At 51.7% G+C, this 20,670-nt stretch overlaps 2 protein-coding genes across 6 annotated transcripts; both read right to left on the bottom strand.

Annotated features, from left to right (window-relative positions):
• Positions 1-2,454: 2,454 nt before the first annotated feature.
• On the bottom strand, positions 2,455-5,798 carry STOML2 (stomatin like 2). Its single transcript, XM_035016390.1, has 10 exons — positions 5,655-5,798; positions 5,280-5,417; positions 4,722-4,821; positions 4,525-4,583; positions 4,332-4,433; positions 4,048-4,182; positions 3,750-3,894; positions 3,551-3,630; positions 3,167-3,295; positions 2,455-2,735 (listed from the first exon to the last, which is right to left on the bottom strand). The coding sequence occupies exons 1-10, from the start codon at positions 5,697-5,699 to the stop codon at positions 2,598-2,600; spliced, it is 1,071 nt and encodes a 356-aa protein (XP_034872281.1). The 5' UTR covers positions 5,700-5,798; the 3' UTR covers positions 2,455-2,597.
• Positions 5,799-6,729: 931 nt separating this feature from the next.
• FAM214B (family with sequence similarity 214 member B) lies at positions 6,730-18,719 on the bottom strand. 5 transcript variants are annotated; one of them, XM_035016387.1, is made up of 9 exons: positions 18,661-18,719; positions 10,723-10,866; positions 9,491-10,461; positions 9,269-9,327; positions 8,973-9,078; positions 8,689-8,847; positions 8,406-8,474; positions 8,147-8,322; positions 6,730-8,006 (listed from the first exon to the last, which is right to left on the bottom strand). In XM_035016387.1, exons 3-9 carry the CDS (start codon positions 10,382-10,384, stop codon positions 7,853-7,855), a joined length of 1,617 nt encoding a protein of 538 aa, XP_034872278.1. In that variant the 5' UTR covers positions 10,385-10,461; positions 10,723-10,866; positions 18,661-18,719; the 3' UTR covers positions 6,730-7,852. The 5 variants fall into 5 exon arrangements, with proteins under 5 accessions (XP_034872278.1, XP_034872275.1, XP_034872277.1 ...); XM_035016384.1 differs by lacking the exon at positions 18,661-18,719 and adding an exon at positions 18,207-18,344; XM_035016386.1 differs by lacking the exon at positions 18,661-18,719 and adding an exon at positions 18,233-18,314.
• Between the last annotated feature and the right edge of the window lie 1,951 nt (positions 18,720-20,670).

Raw genomic sequence — 20,670 nt, 5'->3', positions numbered from 1 at the left:
TTTATTTATTTATTTATTTATTTATTTATTTATTTATTTATTTATTTGAGAGAGACAGAGCATGAGTGGGGAGGAGAGGGAGAAGCAGGCTCCCTGCGGGGCTCAATGACCTGAGAGACCATGACCTGAGCCAAAGGCAGACACTTAACCAACTGAGCCACCCAGGCGCCCCTCAGTAAAGTTACTATTAGAAACAAAAATCCTCTCTGCTGGTTTCATTTCACAGTAAAGCCCAAGTTCTTATAGTAGTCCTACATGGCCCTACAAGTCTATACACCAGCTCTGGCTTCCCTCTCTGATTTATCTAGCTGCCACTTCTTTGCTTCCTTAACTCTGTTCCATCTACTGTAGCTCTTTCGCTCTTCCAGTTATAATGGCCTCAAAGGCCATCGCATTTAGAATCTCCAGTCAGCTTTACTCCCAAGTGCCCAAATGGGTCTTCCCCTCATCTCCATATCTAAGATCAAATTTAACATCCAGAGGCTTCCTGGAATGCTCTACTTACTGTTACAGATTACAGCCTCCTCCCCAATTCCCCACCTCCCTCCTTTCTTTTCTTCTATAGCACAACTCACCATCATGCGAAATACTAAACATCTTATTAATGATTTGTCCCTTCCAAATAGAACTTAAAACTCATTGAGAGGTACCTGACTGGCTCAGTGGGTAGAACGTATGACTTGTTCTTGCAGTTTTAAGTTTGAGCCCCAAGTTAGGTGTAGACATTACTTAAAAATAAAATCTTAAAAAAGAAAAATAAAATCTTAAAAGGAAAAACAATGCTCTCATTGAGAGCAGGGAATTTAGTTCTTCATTATTATATCCTTAGTGCCTGGCATGTATTTGGGGTTCAATAGTTATCAAATGGATACATGAATAAATTCTAATTCAGACATATGTTGAAAAATGTCATCCCCTGGGCGCCTGGGTGGCTCAGTTGGTTAAGCGACTGCCTTCGGCTCAGGTCATGATCCTGGAGTCCCTGGATCGAGTCCCACATCGGGCTCCCTGCTCGGCAGGGAGTCTGCTTTGTCCTCTGACCCTATCCCCTCTCATGTGTTCTCTCTCTCTCAAATAAATAAATAAAATCTTAAAAAAAAAAAAAAATGTCATCCCTCCACCTCCATCCCGATGGCTCCTTACTTCATGAAGTTCAGGCCTCATCACCCCCTCCAGGATTGTTGAGGCCGCCTTCTTACTGCCCTTCAGTTTCCCATCTCTCCTTCAAATACCCTGTCCACATTGCAACAGGACAGACGTATCTAAAACACTAAAGTGACTACCTTAATCTTCCTAAAAGAAATCCTGGGAAGGGGGGAAAAAAAAAACCCTTCATGGATCCCTCCTTACCCTAAGGCTAGAGTCCAAATTCTTCAGTACTCTATCTCCCTGTGCCGTGGACCTTGCCATACAATTACACACCCTAATATCCCACCCTTCAGCCTTAGCAAACTCTGAATGTTCCAACTTCTCTGGAACTGTGGGCCTTTGCATATTCTAGTCCCAAACCCTAGCCTGGTGAAGACATTAATTTTTCCAGCCTGAGCTCAATGGCAGAGTTGGCAGCCTTGTTGCCCACAAGCTGACATGTACCTCCCTCCAGGATCCCTCAATCAGAACTTTCTTCTATCATAGCACTTATCACTTTGTATCTGTTTTCTTGTCTGTCTTCCCTGCCCAACCTGAGTCTGTGAAAGCAAGAACCACTGGGTCTAAACTGCTTTTGTAACCTACATCTAGCACTGAGCTTGGCACATGGTAGACAGCATGACATTTTTGAAGGAATAAGTGTCTTCAGTCCCTGAAAAACCTTTAAGCATTCAGCAGTACTTATCCTGCCAGGGTAGTACTGTTTCCCCTAAAAAATCCCCCCAGGAGTGTCTGCTGGATGGCTCAGGCGACTTTTTTTTTTTTTAAGATTTTATTTATTTGAGAGAGAGTGCGCACACACATGCGAGCAAGGGAAGGGACAGAAGGAGAGGAAGAAGCAGGCTCCCCGCTGAGCAGGGAGCCCAATGCAGTACTCAATCCCAGGACCCCAGGATCATGAACTGAGCCAAAGGCAGATGCTTAAAAGACTGAGCCACCCAGGTGCCCCAAACAGTTTACTTTTTATCTTGAGGTTGTGAGCTCAAGTCCCACATTGGGCATGGAGCTTACTTAAAATAAAACCAATCCCCTCAAACACCTGCTCAAATTCACATCCCCATAGTTAGCAGGAGGGAGAACTACACTCCCCAGCTGGCAGTCAGTAGACCTGTGGCTTAATCCTTCCACCCTATCCCAAAGCTTCTCCTGAAGACAGAAAGGATGATTTTATTTATACGAGGTTCATTCATTCTTACTGGTGGAGGAATCAGCTTCCCAGACCTGAGAGGACTGGAGGATGGAAGTGGACATCCAAGGGAAACACTGGTGACTTTCCTAACTTCATTCCCCAAACAAAGAGGACAGTTTCTGGTTTGCCATTGGCAAGTTTATTACATGATTAAAGTTCAAATAAAAAAATAATAACAAAATCTTGCCAGGGAAGCTAGAGCCAGAGTCTGGGAATACGGTTTCCCTGTCCCCAGCCTCCCTGGCCAAGCCCAGCTCCATTAACTCAGTTTGAAGCGATCAAATTCCTCATCAAGACTTGCATCTGTGCCCTGGACATCTCTGCTGCTCCCACTGGAGACTGAGTCCTGGGCCCCTGGCACTGGGGCTTTGGTGAGGGCCCCATACACACCCATGGCCTAAGAAGAGGGACAGAGAGTGAGCCATGAGGACACATGGCAGAAGGCACAGCCCAACCCACCAATGACTAAAAAGAAAGTGGGGCTGGGTCCAATAAGGTTGTTTTCCTTTCTCTCTCTCTCTCTCAAGACTCAAACTTTAGAGTTGATTCTAGGAATCTTGTAAACTATCAGAACAGGGTCACCCTCAGAATACCGGTAGAGATATCCACCAAAAAAGAGACATCTCAAGAGCAACCCTATCTCCAGGGGTAAGGGGGGGAGGGTGTCTCATTCTTAGAGATTTATTCTCTACAGAGACTAACAGGAGGTCTAGGTCTCAGGGTACTCGGAAGGCCTCTATGGTGTGTAAGTTGTAATGGTGGTGATGGGGGGAGGGGGGTCAGTTTCTAGCACTGGTGTTCTGTGCTGGGTCCTCAGGGCACTCTAACCTGAGCCACCATACTGCTGACATCGCCGGGGTTGGAGGGCAGCAGGATAGTGTTGGAGTCCTTGGCCAGTTTGGAGAACGCACTGACATACTGCTCAGCCACAGTCAGTGAGGCTGCTGCATCTCCATTCTGTGGCCACAGAAGGGATAAAAACACAGATCACAGACTTGGAGAAGGGGGTGGGGGCAGGGGGTAGGTGGAGGAGGGTAAAAAGAAGTCAGATTCCTGGAAAGAGGATCAGATCACAATGCAGATCACAATACAAGAGATCATGTAATCTGGCTCAATGGAACCCACAAAAGCAGGAACTTCTCCCAAGGGTAGATGAGAAAACCTCTTCCACTGTCAATTCCTGTTCCTAACTCCCACCCAGAGGCCTCTTACATGTTGTGTCAGAGCTGCAGCCAGGATCTGAATAGCTTCAGCCTTAGCCTTGGCCTTGGCCAGAACTGCACTGGCCTCTCCTGGAAGAAAAGAGACAAAGCTTTACTCATGAGGTCAGGGTACCTCAAAGCTCCTGTCACAACACCAACCCTCAAAGGTCCATGCCCTGCTCCTCCCTCAGCCTCTACCCTCTGCGGACCTGCAGCTTGATTTATTTGTTCAGCCTTTTCCGCCTCGGAGGCCAGGATCTGTGCCTGCTTCTTCCCCTCTGCCACGTTGATGGCTGACTCTCGGGTCCCCTCAGACTCTAGAACTGTGGCCCGTTTCCGCCTCTCTGCCTCCACCTAGAAGCCCCCAACAAGCCCCATCAACAAGAAGCCAGAGTAAACTCTTACACAGACCTGCAATTGTACCCATCATGATAGGGAAGGGAGTCCAGGTCCCCATGAGGCTGGAGCATCCTGAAGTCCTCTTCCCCATCCCTCCCTGGCCCCCACCTGCATCTGCATGGACTCTTTCACCCGGGGTGGCACATGGATATCCTTGATCTCATAACGGAGGCAGCGAATGCCCCAGCAATCAGCAGCCTGATTGATGGCGTCCACAATGCTAGCATTCAGGGACTCCCGCTCCTGGAAAAAAAGAAGCATAAATTCCATGGCTTCAATCCACTTATCAAGGGTCTAAGCTGAGAAGTGCCTCTGACTGATCTTGACCCCCAGAAAGGACTGACTGCAAGATATGTGTCTTCCAACACTAACTCTGGCTCAGATACCCTTACCCGGAAGACTTTGTCCAGAGAGAGTTTGCCGAGCTCTGATCTCATGGTCGTCTGAGCCAGCTGTGTGACAGCATACTCAGGGTCCTCCACACCATAGCTTGCCTGAAAAGGGCATGGATAGTGTAAGAAGCTTGAGTGCAGGATTTTAGTGAGAAAAGCAACTCAGAAGCTGAATAAAGCAAGTAGCAGATACCTTGTAAGGGTCCATGATTCGCAGATAAAGGACTCCATCGATTTGCAGAGTTACATTGTCTACAGGTACAGGAATGGGAGAGAAAAGGAGGAAAATCAGGCCTCCAATTTCCAATCAACTCTTTCTCCTGAGCTCTGGATCTCCTGCAACCACATCCTAATGGTCTCAGAGCACCCGTGTCACCCTGCACCCCTCACCAAGAGTCACAGCCGACTGCTCAGGCACGTTGATGACAATTTCCTTGAGACTCTGCACATATCGGATCCGGTCTAACACAGGGATGAGGATGTTCAAGCCCTGGGAAGAGGAGTCATGGGTCCTCAGAAGAATGAGGGTTGTAGGGTTGGGATCCAAGCTAGGCCTGGAGTGGGTATGGAATCAACATATGGAACATTCCAAGTAAAGCAGAAAGCTGGGGGTGTCAATGGTAGGGAAGCCCATGAGAATAGGAATACAAGGCTGCACATCTGAATGGCGGGGAGAGTCAAGGGAATGGGAGCCAGCAGAGTAGCAGACAGGCGAAGCTGAGAGTGGACAGGGGAGATACCCAAGAACGGAACCTGTGGGATGCCAGAGTGAACAGGAAAAGATGGTAACATGGTTATGAAGTTCAGCAGCCTGGGGCCTGCTAGGTCTGGCTGGGGGAGTTAGAAGCCAAAGGTGGGCGCAGGCTCGAAGGAGATCCCACCCCATTCGCCATGTCATGAGGGAATTCGGCATCAGGCTGGCCCTGAGTGGGCAGAAGAGGTTCTCACAGGCTCCAGGATCCGATGGAATCGGCCCATTCGCTCCACCACCCAGGCCTCCTGCTGCGGCACAAACAGTACCACGGTGTTTCGGGGCAATCCAGAGGAGGCGCGACGCGGAGCACGGCCAGAAGCCTGTACGGAGCCCTAAAGAGAAGTCAAGGATTAGCTGAGACCCCAGCCGGCGGGGCACCCCGCCCCTCTCGGCGCCTGTCCAGGGGGCATCTCCCTAAACCGCGACCCTGAAGGGTCCTCGGAGAAGGAACTCACGTGGGTACCATGACCTCTGACCCCAGTTCCCTCACCAAACTTGGAATTCCGCTTCTTCCCAGTAAGGACCCAGGTGATCTCTGGCCTGACCCTTGGAGGAGGCCCCGCACTCACCCTCAGCAAAAGGGCCCCAGTCCCCCGAGCCGCGCGCGCCAGCATTTCCCACGGCCGAAGGACCTCCGGAACCAACGAGACGGGGAGCAGAGAGGTCGCTCTAGAAGCCGGGACCCGAGCCTTTCCTCCTGTATTTCCACGCCCCCAGACGTACTTCCGTCTGTCTGCCTCCCGCCCCCAACCTCAGCCAATCAGCGTTACCTGGCTGAAGCGTTTATCAAATTGTTTCCTTGGCTGTGCACACCGGCTAGAGAAGGCCCGAAGCTGGAAATCGTTCTCGTTGACCAAGCCCAAGATCCCGGACATGGTGACCCTAGAGGCTACTTTCCACGTGCAGCTGGCCCAGAAACACCTCCCACCGAGTTCTTTACCTCCACCCGAGACTTAGTTTACCCTTCTGAGCATATAAACGCCCTTGTCACCATAGCGACCAGGGGATCGGAGCTCTTTGCCACGGTTGCCATAGTGATATTGTCAGGTAGTCCTGCTGTGTTGTACCCAGCCCTCCCACTAGGGACTGACCCCATTCCCGTTGCCATGGTGACTGGGCCTAATAATGCCTAGTGATTGGGCTGAGATTCCCCTTCCCCTCTTTTCCCAAAGCACCATAGCTTTTTCTACCTCTTTTGACCTCTTCCCAGAGTCTATGAGGCCTAGTCCCCTTGCATAGAGTCCAGCACACAACCCCTATGTTCAGCCTTCTCTGGATCATGTCATTCTGCACACATCCCTGATGCTCTGGCACATCTTTTAAGGACTTGCATAATCACTCTCATTTTACATTTCAGGGCACTTAAGTTCAAGGGGGGCTAAAATCAATAACAATAGAACCAGAATAGGAATTCAGGTCTACATTCAGAGAGTTCAGCTTTTGTGGCTGAACCTTCCCCACCACCCCACCCCATTTATCTGAAAAGACTAAGACCAGCTCCTAAGAATCATTAGGGCCTTGCCTAAGACTTCATGGCCTTAGGCCTCAGGCCTCCTCTTTGGGAGAATGGGCAGAGTCTGAGCTCCAGTTAGGCCCTCCATCCCCATTCCCATACACTCCCCAACAGAAAAAGCAGGGTTTAGCTCAAGTTTCCAAACAAGAATTTATTCTTTCTTCTGTTTTTTTTTTTTGTTTTTTTTTTCTTGAAAAAAAGTACCAGGTACAATTTTTTCTTTTTTTCTTTTTGTTCAAGTTTCAAGCAATTGCTTGTTCCCCTCAGCCCAGCCCCAGGAGTTAGCGCTAAGGCTGGGTCAGAGTCTGGTGTGAGGAGTGGGGTAGTTGGGAATCACATGACTGTGAGGGGTGCCCCTCACCCCAGCTGAGGTAGGTGGGTCAGAGTCTGGCCAGGTGAGAGGAGGCACCCCAGTCCTTGGCCCTGACTCTGCCCCTGAACACCTTCCTCAGTCAGGACCCCAAAGCAAGGAGACACAGGCAGGAGGAGGACAACTGGAATCTGGAGACTTAGATGAGGGGTGGTTAACCTGTGTGTGTGCGCCTGCATGCATGCTCTCTTTCTCACACACATCACACAAATACAAGCTTGTATGTGTGCACGTATGTGCACATACACACACACACACACACAAAGTTGGCTTTCAGAGAAGGGTCAGAGGGTAGGGGAAGTGAAAAGTATAGGGAAGGACAGGGGAAGCTGAGTCTTTGGCTACTGACTCAGTCCTTCTGGGATAACCTCTCTGCCCTCAGCTGAGGAAAAACAGTTCTTCCCCAACCCCCACATCAGCTTCTTCAACTCCTGAGCTTGGAGCAATATCTGAGAGTGGGAATGGAGGAGGGGCAATGCCAATTATCAGGTTTGGGAGGTTACCAAGGCAATCCAATTTGAATAAATTATAAATTAAAAATAAATAAAATAATAAGTGGCCCCTGCCCAGGACAGGGAGGCAACGCTGGCATAACTTGCCTGGGAACTTGGGACAACCTCAGGGTAGCTCCGGTGTCTCCCTACTACCTAAGCTGGCCTGGGAAATCCAAGGGGGTGGGGAGGCACATGGAGTACCCAGAGTAGAGCAGAGTGTGGTAAGGATCAGAAGCTTTAAACACCCAAATAATCAGTTTGGGCATGAGCATGGTGAGGGCTTTAATTCAAGCCTGAAGGGTCTTTTGCCACCTTTGCACGTATTTGCTCTGTCCAGGATGGAGCAGGATGGGCTGGAACTTGGCCCACATGTGTTCAGGGCACTGACAATCACGGCAAAGGTGAATACCGTGGATTGTGAGGGGACTCAGTCACTGCCTGAAGTTCGTAGGGGAGCCCTGTGTCCAGTTCCAGGCTCCGGCGGGAAAAAAGCAGGCGGATGTCTCCATGCAGGCTTAAGCGGCCTGAGCGGGAGCTCCGGAACCTGGGGGAGGACAAGGTGATCAAAGAAAGAATCCAGATAGTAGAGAAGCCAGGAGAGATCCAGTTCAGGGAAGAGGTAACCTGGGGTCGGGAAAATCCTTTCCCTGGGCCTTCGCAACCGCCCCTGGGTCCTGTCCTTACCTGAGGTGCAGCAAGTAGCAGAGGAGGCGGCAGGCAGGGCTCGCATTTCCCTCCTCACCCACGGGCACCAAAAAGAGGCGATGGCGCAGGAAGGTCATATGGGCAGCAGGCATGTCCGAGAAGTCAAAAGTCACGAGGAACATCTTCACCACAGTCTGGTTGGGGTTAAATAAGGTCTGGGGGCAGGACAGAACAAAGTTGGTAGGGTCTAGGGGTTGTTTTCCTCTCCTACTCCCACTCCTCCTCAGGGAAAACTTACCACTTGGATGGTGCCCACCTTGGGCACGCTGTAACCCTTCCTCCCCAGGGGGTTCAGGTCCACGACACCCTAGGAAGGCCATGGAGCCATCAGCTAAGGTAGGGTCTTTGAATACTCATCCATCTCCATAATCTTTCACTCTGGGCCTGGCCCTTGCCCCACAAAAGAGTTCATCCACCTGGCCCTGAACCCTCTCCTTAGGTGAGAACACCTAAAGAACCCCTCCTGCCACCAACCCCTCATCCTTCTCACAAGCTAACTTAGAGTTGAGGTCAGGTCATACCAGGAAGGGGGCCGGGGCATTTTGCTCAGAAACATCGAAGAAGGTGACAGTGACAGGCAGCGTGACATGCTGGGGGCAGTAGGATCCACTAGCTCCAATCTCTGCCGTGAAGCCCTCAATGTGGCCAGATGGTGCAAAGCGTCCTCGCAGCAATGATTCCTGGGGTGGAGATGGGGAAAGCATATTATGAGACAGACGCCAGCTGTTTTCCTTACCCATCCAAGCCACATTCCACCATCTCACTTCCCCCAAGGCCCCCAATCACAGAATCCAAGGGGAACTACCTCAAAGTTGCCCAGCAGGGTACGGCTGACGGCAGGGGTAGGAACAGGGGAGGCACTGGGGGGGCTCAGCAGGCCTGGCCCCTTCCGGAGGCTTCGAAGGGAGCTCCTGGTAGGGGAGGGGACACACAGTGCGTTGGCTTAAAGCATTCTGGTATGCTTACTCACGTCCTTGGGCTCACCCTTTGCCACTATCTAGGGCTCCTGCCCTGGGGTCCCCTACCCTGGGGCTGGAAAAAGGATTACAGACTTTTGCCCCATTTGCAGGGACAGAGCAGAGGGAGAAGCTGATCACTCACAGCTTTAGGCGACGGGCACCTTTCAGCCTCCGCCCCATGGGACTGCAGTCTGTTGGGTCCTATGGAGAGGAAAGATGACAAAAAGATATTGGGTGGAGGCCAAGTATGTTTGCGAGCAGGAGCTCATTACAAGCTCTCATAGGAACATCCCCCCCCCCAGGTCTTCACCTTTTCCCACACACATATCTACTTAAGAATAGACCATCTCCTCTCCTGGCTTACCAGCACAGGGTCCTTGGGCCCAGGCAGCAGATGGCTCCAGAAGGGTGTGGCTTTGGCATCAGAACTGTTGGCAGCAGGAGGGTGGCCCAGGGTTCCCCGGCGCCTCCGAGGGGCTGGCCCCTCATCCTCAGAGCTGACATCCAGGGCTTCTCCAGCAGGAAGCAGCCTTCGCTTGGTGGGGCAGGGGCCTGGAGGTCCAGGGCCAGGGGGTGTGTGCTCGGGACTATGCCCATTGGCAGTGCCAGGGGACTCCCTAGGCCAAGGGCTGCCCCTGTTGCCCACCCCAGCCACTGGGCTCTTAGCCCCTATTTGTGCAAGACTGTGCAAATCAGTGTCAAATGTGTGCAGCTGGCCCAGAGGGGCTGGCCCTGGGGACTCCCCCAGGGACCCCTGTCCCCCTGGATCTGGGGAAGCCCAGTCTCTGGTGTGCAAACTATTGCAGGAAGCATTTGATGGGGGACAGGGGGGACTCTGGGCCCCTGAAGTCCAAGGTGAGGTGGAGCTACCTCCCTGTTCCACAACACAGAGGCCATGATGGCAGAAATGCTGGCTGGTCACACCCAGTCCCAGCCCCAGTCCCTCTGGGCCTAGTAGCCTCACAGTAGATGGTTCTTCAGGGGGTAGTCCCTCTCTGGCCCCCAGCCCAGGGCCTCTCTTCAGCTCCCTGGGAACCTCAGTGGGTGGGGCCGGCCGTTTCAGGGCCCTATGAGGCTCGGAGGCACCAGCTGGAGGGGAAAAGATGGATACCTGGTAGACCCCGGGGGATGTCGCCCCCCCTGCTGGGCTATAGCCCATGAGCAGGCCACCCTGGAGGGCCCCCTGCCTGACTGCAGGCTGCGAAGGGCCAGCCTCTGGTTCTGAGGATGGAGACGGCTCCGCCTGCACGTGGCGCATGAAGCCCCCCCTTGGGTCAGGGGGGCCCCCCCCCCACAGCCTTTATGCTGGGCCTGGGCTGGGGGGCCTGGGGACATCTGTGCAAAAGAAGAGAAGAAAAGGTGGTCAGAGGGATCAATGAGTCTTCTCCCTTCCACCTGAGTTTCAGATCCTCCCCCCAGCCTGAAGAGGTGACCTTGTCGGGTTCCTGGGGGTGAAGGTGTCCAAATCCCCAGAAAGATTACTGGAGTATTAATCCCATTAATAATATAGACCAGTCCGAGAACTTCTAAGTGGGTAACATGTTTAGCTCAGGTTTCTTACTGGACCTGCTTCCCCTCCCTTTCCCTAGCACTCACCCCGATGAAGAGGCCTTAAGCCTAGCTGTGTGTTCCCTCTTCCTGACTGATGCCTTGCTCTCCTAGCTTGCAGTCTGGTCCATTCCCGCTGCACTGGCAAGGTGACTGCCACCATTCCGTGCAGCTCCTGGGCTCAGCCGGACCCTGAGGAAAGAAGAACAGACATAAGCCAGGATCCCTGGAGCCAGTGGTAAGGCTCCTCTCCAATTGCGGGCTACCAGAGTACCCTCCAGGATAACCTTCTCCCATATGAAAAGCTCTTCAGAAACAGAAGGTGCAGTCTTGGGATCCAGAGCCCAGAGGGCAGAGCAGGGCTACCTAAGGAGTCAGAGAGAGGCAGGTCTCGCTTGGTTCAATGGAATAAGGATGTCAGAAGTAAGTTGTGGCAGGATGACCATTTATCAGGGCCACCAGCAAAGGGGCTTCTGCCCTGAACGTGAGAGGGGATGCAATACCCCAGGCTTTAAGAGATTATGCCACCTAAGAGTTGGTCAGGGAAAGAATTTAGCCCTCCTAGTCAGGGCCACCGAGTTGTATAACTCCTTCCCATAAGTCTATCTCCAAAGGGATAGTGCTACCCCAAAGCCCTAAGGACAGAGGTCTTGCAGAAACTCACACCCCATGAGCACTCCTCAGAGGTACAAACCTCGGGTCAGCTCAAAGGTGGCCCTTTGGACTTAAACTCCCAATTGCCCCCAGCAGTCTATCTCTTTAACAGGAGGCAACATTCTCCCTCTCCCACTCCCCCTGCTTGTGTTCCCTCTCTCGCTGTGTCTCTCTCTGTCAAATAAATAAATAAAATCTTAAAAAAAAAAAAAAAAAAACAGGAGGCAACAAATCTAATCAAAAACAAGTGGAGGGGGAGTGGAGGAGGCACTGCCAGAAGGCACTTTCCAGGACCTACCCTCCCCCTAGGCCCTGCAAACTAGAGATAAGGCAGGGGCAGTCAGGCAGCTGGAAGCAACTAGGACTACCTCTCCACTTCGTCACAACACATTTAACAAACAAAAACACAAACCACTGTTTTTCTGCCTGGGCACAAGGTGGTCTTTACTGACTAATTCACCCCCAGGAACCCATACTGGGTGAGGGGAATGTCAAATTGAAGGCCATCTTCCTTTATGAAAGGAAATACTGCCTTCAGGATCAAGCTTGTCCTGTGCTGCCTGCCATCCACAATGTCTTTTCCCCTTCAAAGAATGTCCCCTGTATGCCTACCTAAGCCCTGTCCTTACTCCTTGGCTAGCCCAAATGCCATTCCCTCCAGAAAGCCTACTCTGGCCACCCTAAACCATAAATCTCTCTCTTTCCTCTGAGACTCCACCTAAGGCAATGTCACTATCTACTGTAACCCAGTGACAGTTTTGCTTGCTCTTGTAGGTAAGAAATCTCCTAGACAGGAGTGCCTGGGTGTCCTAGTCAGTTAAGCGTCTGACTCTTGATTTCAGCTCAGGTCTTGATCTCAGTGTCATAAGATAGAGCCCCGCACTGTGTGGAGTCTGCTTGAGATTCTCTCTCCCTTTCCCTCTGCCCCTCCCACTTGTGCTCTCTTGATCTCTAAAATAAATAAATGTTAAAAAAAAAAAAATCTCCTAGACACACCACGGGGTTCTTGAGGATAGGTCTGTGCTCTGCTCCTCCACCAAACTCCAAGTATAGGGATTAAGCACATATCGGGGCTAAAAAAAGTAGAATGGAAGCCCTAGAGATCTCAGCATCGGTCCTGGCACTGCAGAGAAAAATTCCCAGAATGAGAGAAGCAGAGAGATTACTTGTATAGAGAGAGTCAGCAACAACAGAGATGAAGTGGGAGGCAGGGAGAAAGGGAGAGAGTTGCACCCCAGAGACTGAAAAGCTTTCCTACACCAAATTCCCATCATTGTACCCAAAACTACCCTATTTCACCACATTCTCATTGGAAGTGAGACTCCTAAGAAAATTCTGGTTCCCTTTGGTGGGTGAGGTATCTGGAAAGGGCAGAACTCCAATGATAGCATTGTCAGAGGTACAACATGTATGCATCTGTACCTCTCCTTTCCTCTACCCAAGCCATACAGATTCAGAAAGGGCCTTTTGCTTCGCACTCCACCCCCTGGTCATCCAAGTTGGCCTCTTGAGTCCTTGCCCTGGGGAAGCCAGGTGATGACATGATGCCCTACCTGACCCCAGCATGCCTGGCATCTGCTCATTATCCCAAGCCCTCTCAAGTTCCTGCTTTGTCAATGAGAAGCTCTAAGACTCACTTCCCTGCTATCCAGCCTGTCTGGCTCTAGACCATGGCTTCAAGCTGACTCATGGGGCAGGACTGTGGAAGAGGGCGGCAGGGTAGGCCAAACCTCACTCTGTGCAGGGGGTGGGCAGCAGCTGGCGTTAAACAGCTGTGCCAGGCTGTGGCTGGCAAGGACTACAGTTCCCAACATGCCCAGGGAGCAAGACCAGCAAAAACAACAAGTCCCAGAATACCATGGGTTCTGTACCTCAGACACCTGCTAGGCCTGGGAGGTGGGGTAGGTGGGTGTTGGTATTGGTACAAGCTCCCAGGCTCACTCTTCCCTTCCCTTCAGTATTAGAGATATCCATTTCTACACTGATGAAGGAGGGTGACAGGAAGGAGAATTCCTCTCCATGTGCTTTCTACCCTCATCCTGTTCAGAGGGAACTGCCAGCTGCTCTGCATTTTGTCCCTATACATGTCCACACAAGCTAGGGGGGCTATTCCCATAGACCACCACTGTGAGTACGAAGGTCAACCCTCTGCTCTCTCACCAGCCCCTTGACCGCTGGCCTAAAACCCTCTACCTTCAGTGGAGAGGGAGCAGATGTCAGCACCTCCTCCAAACGGAGCCTGGCAGACTCACCCCTTCTCCTAGACTCCTTGTTCTGGACGATTCCCCCACCCCCTGCTTAGTCTCCCAGGTCCATTCTCACCCCTCTCCTCCCCAGAGCCTGGGACAGGCCCCATTCCCTACTGGAGCTTCGGAGATTTGCTCTTTCCCCCTAGCACACACTCACCCCGCTCTTAAACTGGCTCCGCCGCGGCGGCCGCTGCTCCGGGCCCTTCCGTCCCGTCCCGGTCCCTCCCCTCGAATCCCGGGTCCTCCCCGCCACGGGCCCCCAACCCAGACAAAGGGTGGCTCAGGCAGAGCCCTGCTTTGCTAGGCTGTTCTCTGTTCAGCTTCGTGTGCAACACTAGCGGGCTCTGGAGCCCGCAGCCCCCCAGCCACTGCCGCACCCCTCCCCGCGACTGTCCCTCCCCGTGGCCGCCCCGGCTCCGCGCTGCCGACTCCGCTGCCCCTCTGACTCACAGGCCATTTCCTACCAGCTGATGGGGCCGCCCGCCCCGCCCAATGCCCCAACACCCCAGCCGCGGCGAACGCGGCCGCCACGCCCCCTGAGACCACGCCCTCCATGGGCAGCGATCATACTGATTGGCCCATAGGAGTCCAGCCTCTCCACGACCTCAAGTGTGAGCCACGCCCCCTCCAGGAGACGCACGCCCATTGGTCCACAAGGGGGCAGGCCTACCTGGGACCACCCCGCCCATTCCCTTAACCCCTCATCTGCCGGAATCCAAAGGAGCTCCCTGCCCTGCCATTTAACCCTTTCAAAGGCTTAGGCCTCCCACTTCTCACCTCCACCCTTCCTCTTCCGACGGTGTTTAATAGGACGCCCTAGGGCTTTCATAGGCACAGTTTGACAATCTCCAAAGTCAGGCTGCTCTTCCCACACCAAACCCCAAATATCCCCACTCCCATAATCTCTCCCTTTCTTGCAAGAGAGCTTTAGAGACCAGAGGACTGTTGAAGTCTAGAAAGCTTCCTTCATGCTAGAGCAGATGAAATAGTCCAGCAGTGGGACCTTATCTCCTTCCATTGAGAAATGGTATTCTTCCTTTTCTTACTCTATATTGATGTTCTTTTGCCTTTATTAGAGGGGCCCCAAGGACTCCTGAGATAGGGATACATTTTAATTCAGGGACCTACACATCCTTTTTTGTGTCTCTGAACTACCATTCTGAGATTAGGCTGCTTCATCCCTCTACCAGTGCTCTCTCTTCATAGGAGACAGACCACCCAGGGGAAGTGGGATAGGAAGGCTTCTGCCATTAGTGGGGAGATGTGCCCAACTCTTGCAATGGAGCTCACTCCCATGACTCACAGCTCCCTCGAAACTCCCCACCCTCTCCCTGAGTCACTCGACTCCAGGCTCAGGCCAGAATCAGCCAAATTAAGTGGCAGCAGAATCGTCATTCTTAATTCTTGTCCTCTTATTCTTTAAATGACCAGGATGGAAACCTCTGCAAGGATGGGACATTAAAAGATACTTTTTAGAGGGGCTGCTTTAGGGGCAAGCTAAGAAAATACGTAGCCCTGACTAACTTTCCCTCTGCACTTGTTGACAAGTCAGTTTCCAAACTTAAGAAGCTTTTTCTGTCAGTCTTCCACAGAAGCAAGCAAACCCGGAGTCAAAAGAGGGAAGACTCAGGGCACCAGCCTGGCTCAGTCAGCGGAGTGCACGACTCTTGATCTTGGGGTTGTGAGCTCAAACCCCATGTTGGGTGTAGGGGTTACTTAAAAATAAAATCTTAAAACAACAACAACAAAAAAAGAGGGAAGACTCAAACTGATGCCTGGAGAACTGGCATCAGCCAGTTGTGCCTCCCTGGTTGTGTCTCCAGAAGAGGGGGAGTTCATTCTTCCATAGTTCAGAGCCCACAGAAGGCCCAAGGTCCTTGTTTCTACCTTGCCTGTGCTGTAGGCCCCGAGGGCTCTGAGATTGTCAGTGGACAGTAAAAAAAAAAAGGCTCCCCTCCCCCTACTTCCTCCTTGTGCCCTAGACTTAGGAAGAAAATGTAAGTAACCCTTCCCCTAGGCTCCCTTCTCCTCACCTCAGACCAGGAGAAAAACCCTGAAAAAGAACCCAGTTGCCATGGAATGACTTCTTCATTGGTTCCCTAATGGTAAGGAACACGATTCAGGAAATTTTCAAAATCCTGAACAAAATGGCAAAGTACCAAAGTAAGAACCTACTTGCCTTAGTAAAAGCTTATTGGGAAGATAAATAGACACAGAACACTATAGGAAATTAATAGTCCCTTGGTGACACCACAGAACAGGCAGTAAGTTCTGTTTTACTGCCACTAATGTAGGCCCAGGCCTTAGTTACTTGCAAAGGTCAGGGGGGCAATAGTTCAGTGGGAAGGATCAAAGATATTCTAGGCTTCCGTGTGCCCTAGGAAAGCAGCATGGTACAATCAAGAGGCCTTACCTAGCTGCCCCAAACTCTTACCCTGCTTTATTTTTTTCATAGCAGTTATCACCACCTGGCCTCTCTCTGCTACACACACACACACACACACACACACACACACACACACACACATTTCTTTCTCCCCCTATTAGAATGGAAGCTCTATGAATGCAGCAGTATTGTTTTGTTCATGCTAGTATTCCCAGAATCGACATCAGTGCCTGGCACATAATAGGCACTCAATAAACATTGGCTGAAAGAAATGATGAGCCCTGGGCTGAGTGAACGGCAATCTGAAGACCTGGGTCCTAATTCCTGCTCTTTCACTGTGAGTGAGACCTAGAGAAAGTCACAATCTCTGTGGCTGTAAATTTTCAACTCTGTAAGACGAGGGGTTTGTATAGATGATGGCCACTGAGGGCCTCTGCAACTCTGGCCTTATATTGCTATGATTCTAATAGCTATTGTTCACTCAAATCCATTTTCAGAGGATGGACCCAAATGTCTGAAAGCCCTCCCACTTGTATTGAAGCAGAGAGGCTATATATTCCAGCCTCAGCTCAGCAAACTTGATGCCCTTTCTCTTCACGCCCCACCCACTCACACAAATGCCTCAGTCCTGAGGAAGCTGGAGTGTTTGCCCCAGGCCCGCCTCTCTGAGAGACAGTCTGGGAAGCTGTGTTGCCATAGCAATCAGCTCCTCCTCAAAAGGCTTCAGCCAGCCCTCCCTTACCCCACCCTACCCCACAGCTTTGTCTGGCCTCAGCACCCCCTCCCTCCCCAGCCAGTCACAGCTAGAAGAAGGTTGGCTAGGGGCCCCTTTCAGTAACATTGTCACACTCACCCAGCCACTGTGTGGAAGGCAGGACTTTTTCACCCTCCCAGCTAGCCCAGGGGCAAATAGCACTTTGGCACTACATCAAGTCCCCTCAGGGAACCTAAGGAGCTCTCTGGAGGCCTAGGCCCTAGTCTCCGTTCTGACCATCAGCTTCCAAGACAGGAGTGTGGGAGCCATTCTTTCTTCCTCTTCCAGCTGAGGCTGGAGCCTCGTATCCTTTCTGGAGTTCAGCCTGCCATAGTAGCCCATCTCTCAAAACATACACCAAAGACTCAGTAATTTTCACCCTTCCCACAGAAGCCCATTTTTTAGGGTCCTAGGGTTCCCCACCCCGAAGAAGGAAAAGGGTGGGGAAAATAAGTTTGTGGCAAGTGGTAAAAAAGTAGTGGCCAGTCACTTGTGGGGGCTGTTGGGAGAGATCTTGGTAGGAGTGGGGTGAGGTCTGGGCCTTGCTGCTGGTAACTAGGGTCTGTGGCCATTGAGCACAAAGTTCCGGGCAGGGCACAGCTCCTAAACGGGCAAGTCCCAGGCCAGGCCCCAGGGCGAGGAAGGAAGTGGGAAATGAGCACACCCAGAGCATAGGGCAGGGCAAAGTGGGGGAGGGGGAAGACAGGGACCAAGGCAGGCTTCTGGGAGGAACAGGAACTAGAGTGGGGGTTAACAGGAACACCAGCTGGGGGAAGAAACTCCAGTCTCAGCCAGACAGATCCAAAGCCGAATGAGGAGACAGTCACAGAAGACCTAGTAGCAAGTGGGGCCTGATCCTCCCTAAGAGTGGTCAGGCCTGAAGGTGTTATTAGGAGCCTAGGAGCCAGAAGCACTACATACTGGCTTCTTTACCCCACCAATTCCATCATGCCATTCCTAGAACACAGTACACAAGCCTCTTCCTGAATCTCTACAAAGCCCCAAGACTTTCTCAAAGGACTAGGGGTTCTTCCCCCCTCCATTGGGGCCTACAAACCCTTCCCCTCAAACAGTGCCCACAACCCCCTCCCTTCTTTTTGTACACAGTCCCTCTGTCCTTCCATCTCTCCCACACTCTGGACCACCAACTCTTCTCCATCATACAGCACCTGCTTCCCCCTGAGCAACTTTAGATCCCCTCCCCCTCAAATATAGCCAGCCTCCAACCCTCCACAACAGACAGCGACCTAGCCCCTTCACACTGTACCTTTAACCTCCGCAAAGCAATCCTGTCTCTCCCCCACAAGGGCCCCTGGAAAATGCACCTGCTTACCCACACGTTGAGCCCCCAAGTCCTCCCCCAACTCTGTGTCTTCCACCCCCCACAGCAGTCTTCAGATTCTTTCCTTCTCTAACGTGCCCCCACCTCCTGTTTGCCCAAGCGCACCCCCATCCTTGTCCCTTCTTCCACGCGCACCCCACCCCACACCTGTAGTTCCGTGAGTCCCGTTGCACCTGAGGAGGTAGTGGGTTGGGGCAGTTACAGAGAAGCCCTAGCAGCAGCCTCGGCCTGCAAACCTCACCCCTTCTGTCCGAGCCCCGCCCCCGCAACGCCCAGGCCCACCCCCTCCCTTGTCCCACCTCCCACCTTCTTGGGGCTCGTCCCCTTTCCTAGTTTCTTTAATTCCTTTGACTCCTCCCCTGTGACACTAGCCCCGCCCCATATGGCTCCGCCCCTTCTCGTCTTCTTTGAGTCTCCCCAGGAACATCCGCTAGTCCCTACCCTTCCCCGATCCCCGCCCTCTACTGGTTTCTCCGCCTTTCTCTGGGACCCGCCCCTCGGATTCCAGCCTGGCAGAACCCAGGCCAGGCTCTCTTCCACCGCGAGCCCCGGTCGGTCTCAGAGACTCTCCTAACCCCCGCCCCTTCTGCGCTCGCCTCACCGGGCGCTAGCGCTCCAGCCCGGATCCGCTGGCTCTGATTGGCGGCGGTGGCCCCAATGGATGGCGGAGGAGACCAAGTGATGGCTGCAGGTCGCCTGAGGTCCCACCCCGGCCACGTGCGGCTTCTGTGATGACAGGTCTAGAGGGGCGGGGCCTTGGCCCGCAGGGTGCGGGCCTAGGCTGACCCAATCCGGCTGGGAGCTGGATTCAAAGCGCTAGCCTGAGGGCACCGAGCCTGACTGGGGCTCTCCCGGGTTTTCGCGGTAGTGTGAGCTGCCTGTGGAGCTTGGGCGTTTTTCTGGGGACGTCTGTGTTAGCGCGTGCATTTGCCTTAATGGGGGAATCTGTGGAGTTTGCAAGGTAGTGCAAGGAGTCTCAGGGGTCTGTGAAGATGGGGAGAATCTGGTTGGTGGGGTCTCCAGTCTGTGAGATTGAGCAAGTGTCTGCAGCCTACGCTGTGCAGGAGAATCTGAGTTCTGGGAGATGGGCAGTAACAGCCAGATCTGTACCGGTGAAGGTGGGTCAGCAAGGAATTCTGTGAATTTTAGGAGCCTAAGTATTAATACGAAGTAGAAGAGAGAAGTAGGGCCTTTGCTTTCTACAAGTGTCAAGTGAACTATGTGACAGTTACATATGTTCTGTAATTTAATTAGAGCTTGAGTCTTCTCTCCAATTTACACTTCGCCCTACTAGTTCCCGAGATATAGCGGCGGGGCGGGGGGGGAGTCCACGCTTACCAGCTACCTGTAGATGGCAGCACAGGACCCTTGCAGAACTAAAGGGCCTTGAGCCCAGGGGCTATCGGGCCTCTCTGTAGAGCTGGCAGTATAGATTGCGGGTCAAACCTGATAAAGTTCTCTGAAAGTCGCAGATTCTTTAGGTTTCTGGGACTTTATCTCTGTGAGTAGTTAACTTAAGCTGGTTTACTGAATACCAATTGTATGCAAAGAAAAAAAGTTTTTTTCTCTATCCTCAAGGAACTTGTTTAGGTCGTCAATACCTAGATAATTCTACAGACAGTAAAGTTGGAAGGGTTTGGGGTAGCCGAAAAAGCATAGGGTTTGTAGTCATTTGTGTTGGCCTCTGAACTTTGGGTATTAGGTATTTACTACCTGTATGAATTTGGCTAAATTTCTTGACTTTAAAAAAAATAAATTTAATTGATTTTAGAACAATTTTAGATTTATAGAAAATTTATGAAGGCGGGCGCCTGGGTGGCTCAGTCGTTAAGCGTCTGCCTTCGGCTCGGGTCATGATCCCAGCGTCCTGGGATCGAGCCGCACATCGGGCCCCCTGCTCGTCAGGAAGCCTGCTTCTCCCTCTCCCTCTTCCCCTGCTTGTGTTCCCTCTCTCACTGTGTCTCTGTCAAATAAATAAATAAAATCTTAAAAAAAAAAATTTATGAAGGTAATTCAGAGTTTCCATATACCCCACCCAATTTCCCTTCTTAACATTTAAATTAGTATGGTTCATCTGGTTTGGTTTTTTTTTAAGATTTTTATTTATTTGCGAGAGAGAGAATGAGAGACAGAGAGCATGAGAGGGAGGAGGGTCAGAGGGAGAAGCAGACTCCCCGCTGAGCAGGGAGCCCGATGTGGGACTCGATCCCGGGACTCCAGGATCATGACCCGAGCCGAAGACAGTCACTTAACCAACTGAGCCACCCAGGCGCCCAGTATGGTTCATCTGTTACAATTAATTAACCAATATTGATACGTTATCATTAATTAAAGTCCATACATCATTCAAATTTCCTTAGTTTTTCCTTATGCTCTTTTTATGTTCCAGGATCCCATCTAGGATAGCAAATTACATTTAGTTGTCATGTCTCCTTAAACTTCTCTTGGCTGTGACATTTTCTCAGACCCCCTTGTTTTTGATGACCTTGATGATTTTATTATCAGATATTTTATAGAATGTCTTTCAGTGGGATTTGTCTGATGTGTTTCTCATGATTAGCCTGAGGTTATGGGTTCCGGGAAGGAAGACTCCTGAGTTAAAGTGCCAGTT

This window comes from Mirounga leonina, unplaced genomic scaffold (assembly GCF_011800145.1).
Source record: "Mirounga leonina isolate KUSES-001 unplaced genomic scaffold, KU_Mleo_1.0 Mir_170, whole genome shotgun sequence".
Taxonomy (NCBI): domain Eukaryota; kingdom Metazoa; phylum Chordata; class Mammalia; order Carnivora; family Phocidae; genus Mirounga; species Mirounga leonina.
Note: the sequence above shows the minus strand (reverse complement) of the source record. Positions and strands in the feature narration are given on the sequence as shown.